The sequence below is a fragment of the Helianthus annuus genome, chromosome 8 (genome assembly GCF_002127325.2).
Source record: "Helianthus annuus cultivar XRQ/B chromosome 8, HanXRQr2.0-SUNRISE, whole genome shotgun sequence".
Taxonomy (NCBI): domain Eukaryota; kingdom Viridiplantae; phylum Streptophyta; class Magnoliopsida; order Asterales; family Asteraceae; genus Helianthus; species Helianthus annuus.
This window is the reverse complement of record NC_035440.2, coordinates 123,798,320-123,806,421: the sequence shown is the minus strand read 5'-3', so window position 1 is coordinate 123,806,421 and position 8,102 is coordinate 123,798,320. Positions and strand designations below refer to the sequence as shown.

At 36.7% G+C, this 8,102-nt stretch overlaps 1 protein-coding gene across 1 annotated transcript; it reads right to left on the bottom strand.

Moving 5' to 3' along the window:
• Positions 1-1,537: 1,537 nt before the first annotated feature.
• LOC110943240 (protein PFC0760c-like) lies at positions 1,538-3,953 on the bottom strand. Its single transcript, XM_022184992.1, has 5 exons — positions 3,372-3,953; positions 3,218-3,311; positions 2,715-2,872; positions 2,406-2,663; positions 1,538-2,353 (listed from the first exon to the last, which is right to left on the bottom strand). Exons 1-5 carry the CDS (start codon positions 3,951-3,953, stop codon positions 1,538-1,540), a joined length of 1,908 nt encoding a protein of 635 aa, XP_022040684.1.
• Positions 3,954-8,102: the final 4,149 nt, after the last annotated feature.

The window sequence follows — 8,102 nt, the reverse complement described above, 5'->3', positions numbered from 1 at the left end:
TTTCAACGTTCAGCTTACGTAGTAGATAGGGATCTGAGCCCCGATTCGATGGGCGACTAACACTGCGCTGATGGCGCCATGCGATGCAGCCAAGTAAACCGTTAGTACCTCTTCCTCTTCCGATACGGTGAGGGTTGGCAATGTGCCCAGATAGACTTTAAGCTCTTCAAAGGCTCGCGCAGCTTCTTCGGTCCATTTAAATTCTGATCTGAAACTTTTTCTAAGTACATCCATGAATGGGAGAGATTGTAGGATCGATATTCGACCTAAATGAGTTTGTCTGAATCAAATCAAGGTCACTAGAGAGGCAGAAACAATCTAGTAACTGTGAATCGGTGTTAGAATGTGAGTAGAAGCAGAGAAATACACTTTAAACTGGTTTTCTATTGATTTTAGACGTTAATACATGCAGAGAATTTGACAGCACTTCGTGAGAGATATCACCAAATCGTATCAAATGGAAAACACAACACCCCTATTTATAGAGAATCCATTTCGCACGAGATGACAAGTCCATTTGGTACGAAATGGCAAAGTTCATTTCGTACGAAATGGCCTAGCAACCTCCATTTCGTGCGAAATGGTACAAAACACAAATAAACTTAACTTTTTACACATTAAACCCTATTACAAGCTACTGACACGACCTAGACTGATGACGTAGGCGATAGACATTGTGTACCAATAAACTCCCCCTTGGATATTGCCGTAGTCTTCAGTCAGCCAGTCTTCAGCACTTTCTTCACAGAGACTTGAATTTTTCTTCTCTTTGCTTAGGCTTCTTCAGTAACAGCTTTCTCAGCTTTTCATTCTCTTCAACAGCTTTCTTTTCCTCTTCAGCCATCCTTTGCACAACTGTTTATCTTGCAATCTTGTCTTTTTCTTCATGTTCCTTTCTTTCTTTCTCAGCTTTCAGAGCTTCTTCTTTCTCAATCTTTCTCCATTTAGACGACCATACGTTTTCCGAATTGATTCAATTCTGAAAACATATTGTTGCCACCTTATGAAACTGTAAAGCCTGATCTTTGTCTTCAGCTTTGTAACTAATCTTGTTTACGAACAAACACTCAATATCTTTTGCTGAGCAGTTGACTATCCACATAGGATCATACAAGTGAATGTATCTGACTTCATTCTCCACTTTGTATGTGATCACAGCTTCCGTTGACATGCAACTGTACACCCAACATAAGAACCCTTTGTGAAAATCTTGCTCCATTTTTGGCAGTGGAATGTTCTTTATCACTCTTGGCTTTTTAATTTGCAAGATTGTTTCTTCAACACCTGTGACTGGATCCACCCTTTTGACTTTCTTAGGTTGATGTGGCTTCCAGTATTTAAAGTCTTTAAACGCTTCGAACTTCATCAAACCCCACATCGGCATATCACGCTCTCTGACAGGATACGATAATGTTCTGACCTTGGGTAGTTCTTCTACGTCCCACCATGGCAGAGACATTATGTCTTGAATATACGCAAAATATTGAACTCCAAACTCTCATCGGATTGCATATGCATTCACCTGTGGCAGATACCCCTAACTGATTATGTCTCCCAAAGAAACTTCTCTGCCTCTCTTGTAGTACTTCAGCAGTCTCTTGAACTTTTTTTCAGCATCTTTTCTGAACCATTTCTTACGTTCTTCGCGCTGTTCATCCTTTGACGTTTCATGGAAACTCTTGTTCTTTACACTTTCCACGACCTTTCTTCGCAACTCATCTTCATTAGCTTGACTGAAGAATTCAACAAGCGTCGGAAAGTTAGAAGTATCAACATTCACATTCTCAGACTGTTCTTCATCACAACAGTCTTCAACATCAACTCTGTCATAATTAACAGCATCTTCAACATATTTGTACTGATATTCAGGCTGCTGATTAATATCAAACTGATTTAGCTCCTCTTCAAAATCAAACTTGAAATTAATATCTTCAACATGCGTCATCTTTATGATTTCATCCAGAGTATAAGTATGCATGATTTCTCCTTCCTCTACGTTGTGTTCAAGATGAAGAATCAATCTTGTAACATGATCATCACTTTCATCAACATTCTTTGAATCATCATGCTCCCCCATACTTCCAGCATTCTCTGGTTCTTCATTAGCATCATCATGAAGATAATCATCAACATTCTCTTCATTTGAAGCTTCAGTAACTTTGATACCAGAAGTACCTTGATCGTCGTCATTATTCCCATCATCATCATCATCATGACTACTTGCAGAATATACATCATCTGCATCATCCTTCATGATATCATCATCATTTTCTTCGTCATCTTCATCATCATCTTCATCATCATCGTCAAACTCACCAGAAACAGATGATATTGGACACGGATCAAGAATAGACTTTTTTTGGATCTATTGTTGGTTCAGACACAACAATTGCCCTTTCACTTACTTCAGCAACACCTTCAATTTGAACACCTTTACCTTTGTTTTTCATTTCTGCTTCCATCTTAGCTTTACGTCTGGCTCTTACTTCTTCAACCTCAATCTCTTCAAACCTTTGTTCAACCGACTTTCCGATCAAGTTTTCCAACACTTTATTCATCATATACATTTCATGTTCTTTCATAGCGTTGTTGGCCTCTAACTCTTTGTTCTTCAGCTTGAAGTATTCATTTTGTTCATCTCTTCGAGCTTTTTCTTCTTCTAGCTGTGCTATTCATACTTTAAGAATATCAATATTTGCTTGATTAGCTTCAACTCTTTTCAACAAAGATGAGTTTTCAGCTTCGACAGACTTGACACGCTTTTCTAGCTTCTTCTTATCAGCTAACACTTCTTCCACCTTTTTCTGTAACTTCTTCACAACATCATCAGTTACAAAGTTAAAATCTCCAATGTCTTCAAGAGCTATATTCTCTGGAATATGCAGAAAATCTTTAAATCTAGACGATCCAGGAGTCGTTTGTATAGGTGGTTGTGAAGTTGGTGGTGTTTGAAGTATGCGTGGTGAAGTTGTAACAGGTTGTTCATGTGTAGGTGTAGAAATATGAAGTTGTGGTGGTGATTGTGGTGGTGATGGTTGTTGTGGTGGTGGTGAAGGTTGTTGTTGTGGTTCAGGTGGTGGTGAATGTTGTTATTGTGGTTCAGGTGGTGGTGAATGTTGTTGTTGTGGTTCTGATATAGGTTTTGTTTTGAACTTGATTTTCAATTTTCGTACTGCTGGAGATACAACACGTTTCCTTGCATTAGATTTCTTCCTACCTCCAGATGATGGTGGTGATTGAACCTCCTGAACATGCTCTGGTGATGGAACATACAAATCATCATCGTCATCTCCACTCCTCTTTCTTTTCTTCTGTTTTTCTTTATTTTTTGGATCAGAAATTACTTTTTTCCAACGTTCAGTTTAATCAACCTCTGAATCAGATGAGCTCTTTTCTTCATCGTCACCTCCCTCACCAGCTGCTTTCACAGTTTCCAAACCATAATCAATATTTTCCAATAGTTGTTCAGTTTCAGGAGATACTGGGTCTTGATCTCTTACAGCATCAACTTCTGTTTCATCTTCTTCAGGTTCATCGACCAACATAGTTTCAACAGTTTTCTTCTTGCGTTTCTTTTGTGGTTGTGACGACGAACCTTCTTCAGCTTGAACTTTTGGCGTTCTCTTACCTCCTCTTTTCTTCTTTTCTTTTACTTCTTTCGTAAACCACTCACTTCGTGTTTCCTTGAATTCTGCTAACTTAGTTAATTCATCTGATGCACTCTTTTCTTTCATCTCTTCTTCATTTCTCCACTTCAGATGATTAACTAGATCTGGATCCTTGTAATTAGCACTCTTGACGAATCCAAAGAACTCTGCCTTTGTCTTCGGTTCTGGCCACTTTTTGTGATACCTGGATAATATAATCAACGAATCGTTGTCCATGTGATACAACACCAATAGATCATTACCTTCATCTTTCACTAGACCCGGGTAAGCATGATCAAACATCATTTATACAAATCTCGGATATATCCAGGTTTTACTGCCTGAAGTAATGTTCTCTTTCATGTAGTGGAAAATAATTTTTTAAAAATTGTACTTTTTGTTGTTCAACACTAATGCAGTCACCATGCACATCTGGTAATATCTCATCACATCATATCCACCCTTTCTGTGACTAAGAGCGTGAACCACTTAGTGAATGAAGAACTTATACGACTTTGGAAAACAAGCTTTCAAATAATTTGCATTGTTCAATGAACCACTGTATCCCATCCTCAACAAACATCCCTTAACCATTCTCTCTAGAAACTTCGTTGGAGAGTTTTCATCATCCGGAAAATCTAACACTTCACGGACAAGTTGTTCTGTGATGACAATCTCTTTATCTTCACCATTCAAGCTAACAATTGACGTTATCACTTTACTTTCTTCATCATACATAGCATTCTTCTAGAAACGCTTAATATGAGACTTGAAAACTCTGTGCTGATTTGTCAATGCCTTTTGGATAGGTAAACGCTTCATAAATTCCATAATATCCTTGAATACATCCATCTTTGGTAACTTTTCATCGTATACACAACAAGTGTTGTGTGACGGATTAAACTGCACATTCGAAACCTGAAACATAAAACAGAAACACAAGTTAAACTCTTTGAACAATTTTTCAACACAAAACATCATTCACACGAAATGGCTTTCAAATGAATTGGTCATTTCAAGCGAAAAGGATTTCAAATGAAATGGTATTTTCAAGCGAAATAGTGTTTTAAGAGATATGATGTTTCAAGCGATGTGGATTTCAAGCGAGATGGATTTCAAACGAAATGGCCAACTCAAACGAATTGGAACGTTTCAAACGAAGTGACCGATTCAAGCGAATTGGTGTTTCAAACGAAATGGCTAATTCGTATGAAAATGTGGTCATCATTTCGCTTGAAACTCATTCATGAACAATTGATTTGCAGGTTGGTTAAAACATGTTTTGATGATGAAATTGAAACCCAAGACTTGTTCTTTATCAGATTCCGAGTACATGGATGTGTTTATTGTTCATTTTAGACCACACAATCATCCTAGATCTATGTTCAAAGTTCCTGTTCTACCGAGTTCATGCGAATCAAGACTACTGGTTCAAATTGAAACTCTAAATTAGATCTACAACACATTCCGAACATACTGATATGATTTTTATCCAATTTGGTTCACAAAATCAACCTAGATCTAAAATCAAAGGTCATGTTCATCGAAGTTCAACAAATCTGGTTCAATAAACTGTCAATCCTTACCTTTCACATGTTATAAGTTGTACCATCCAACTTATACAGAGATTACGATCAACAAAACAATAAGATTCAGGCTTGAAATCGATGAAATCAGTGATTTCGCTTGAAGTCGCCTTTGACGGGTATGTTTGATGCGAAATGGTGAAAATGATGTTTTCAAGCGATATAGGACCCTTTATATAGACATGTCCATTTCATATGAAATGGACAATTGAAGCAGTGTATCCATTCCACACGAAATGATTAATTGAAACGATATGGCCATTTCATGCGAAATGGTCATTTCGTTTGAAATTTCATTTTTTTAAAATTTTCAAATTATTATCTTTTTTATTTTTTTTAGAGTAAATTACATGTTTTGTCCTTTATCTATATATCAAATTGCAGGCACTGTCCTTTGGCGCAAAACTTGACGAGTTATGTACTTAATGTTTCAAAATCTTTCACGTTATGTCCTTTGGCCCTAACTCAGTTAATTTTTTTAGTTAAATCTGGTCACCCAAGGGTATTTTAGTCTTTTTACCCATTTATTTATTATTATTTAAAAAAATAAAACAAAATATTTTTAGTTATATATCTTTTTCTTTACAACTTTCTTCTCTCTGCCACCATTCCCCTTCAACCATCATCGACCATCCATCCATTGCAATCACTAATTTATCTTACTAAAATTCTCTTTTAAAACGTTACTCACTGTCTTCTCAAATAATTCTCAAATAAGGAATCTATACCAAGCCTAATTAGATGTTAATCATACAAATAGAAAAACTTCCATTCAAATTGAAACTGATAAAATCAGGTTCTCATATTAAACCAAACGCATATTATAAATCCTTAAAATAACCACCAATATATCAATAGTGGCGCGCTGAATTCAATCAAATACATGGAACAATGAACAAAATCCGTTCAGATCTGATGTAAGGGAGTTATACGTGAGACGACAGTGGTTTGTAAGGGAGCCGGCGGCGGTTTGTACCGTTCAGATCTGATTCCGCCCAGAGAATTACTTGCACAAAATTCGTTCAGATCTAATGTCGATGAGTGATAGTGGTACCTGTATTTTCTTGATTTATTTGTTTTCTTGTTGTTACGATCTATGCTCTGGTAAATCCTTTTTTAGAGTAGCGAGACGGCGATCACGATGGTAGGAGGATGGTTGGTGGTGGTGTGGAAAGAAGTAGCTAGGGAGAGAGATAGAGAGGTAAGAGAAAGGGGGTTCCGGATATGGCTGTGGTGGTGGTGGTGGAGGAAGAAGGTGGAGGAGGAACTTGTACAGGGAGAGAGAAAGAGTAGAGAGAGAAGTGGGTTTTTTAGAGAGAGAAAGTCATTGAGAGTATATAATATATAATTCTTTTAAGATAATTTATTTCTTTTAGATAAATGAGGTAAAAGACAATTATACCCTCATGTGCCTTACACATGACCAGATTTAACCAAAAAATCTAACTGTGTTTGGCCTAAAGGACATAACGTGCAAGATTTTGAAAAGGTTAAGGACACCGCCTGTAAACTTTTGCGCTAAAGGACAGCGCCTGCAATTTGGTGTAAACATAAAGGACAAAACTTGTAATTTACTCTTTTTTTTAACTTTTTACCATCACACCCAGTTAACCAAGTCCAAATTAATGACCCTGGTCAACTGTTTAGCCTGCCAAGTCCAAGTTAATGACCTTGGCTGACCAATTTATGAACTTGCTGACTTTTTGAAACAGATTTAAGTTCAAATTAATGTACTTTTAAACATTTCAAACAATTTCCAACACCTTTTCTCAAATTTTTGCTTATCCAACCCGCATGTTCCAACTTGTTTAGCACTATGAGACTTTGATTATCAGATCCCCAACACCTGTTGTCGAAAATAAGATGAAAAATCAAATCTTTTTGGATTTTTAACATTTTGCTAACTAAACAGGAAATGTTTTGGAATTTAAGAAACTGAAAACTATACAAACATATTTTTGGTGAGCGTGTTAGGGGATCATATCAGCTGCTGACAAATTACAAGTACCGTTAAGCTTTGATTTCATACTCAGCATTAAACAATTCACAGTGATTGCCAATATACTGATCCAATTTAAATTCTCACACAAATTTCAATCTGTTTTAGGATACGAATTAGTGTTTTAAAGGCTTAACTCATATGCATGTACCACCTCAGAATATACTCCCGTATCAAGACCACTATATTTAGTCTTACAGGTGAGTGCACACAAACGATATCTGTAATGGGTGAATGCGAGGCCATGAGAGCTCAGGCTAGAACTTCCGTTCAATCAGAGAGATGATGGCTAGACTTTAGGTGGGTCCCCTTTGGGGATCTTCTTTTCAACAGCACATGATTAGCTTTTTTCAATATTTCATCATTTTTTATGCTGAGGGGAGGCTTTATGAATAAGGCAGTGCAGAGCATTATACGAGGACTAGGCTATTGCTTCCGCATAATCAGAAGTCCTCGTATAATACCCCAGATATCATCACGTACAAAGACCTAGTATGTCAGAAATAGAGTCTTTCAAACGGGATTTCAGGGGTTACCTATATATCCGAGAGATGTTCCCCACGTAAAAGCAAGTTGTGATTTATGTTTATATCCTAAACAAACTTACTAAATGTGTAAAAACCTATCGGCATATCATCAGCGAGACTGCTTAACACAATTAAACTATACATTTCTTTAGCGTACTGCAACCGTCTAGCTGATGTACTATCGTTTCCCCTTTTTACACAAACTCTTTTTGATTTTCTCAAAGTTTTTGGATTTTGAAATTTTATCATGTTTTTGTATTTTCTGTAAACTTTCTCCCCCTAAAATCAAAAACATATTTTTGTGTTTTTGGTTTTATCAAAAGCAGAAAATAAATTGTACAAA

Excerpts from the sequence above, each read along its gene's own strand:
- LOC110943240 (XM_022184992.1), bottom strand. The coding sequence starts at position 3,953 with ATGATGTTTGATCATGCTTACCCGGGTCTAGTGAAAGATGAAGGTAAT. Across the intron at positions 3,312-3,371 it reads AGAGCTCATCTGATTCAGAG|AAGAAAAGAAAGAGGAGTGG; the intron begins GTTGATTAAACT and ends AAAGAAAAACAG. Across the intron at positions 2,873-3,217 it reads ATCACCACCATCATCTGGAG|AGAATATAGCTCTTGAAGAC; the intron begins GTAGGAAGAAAT and ends TGCATATTCCAG.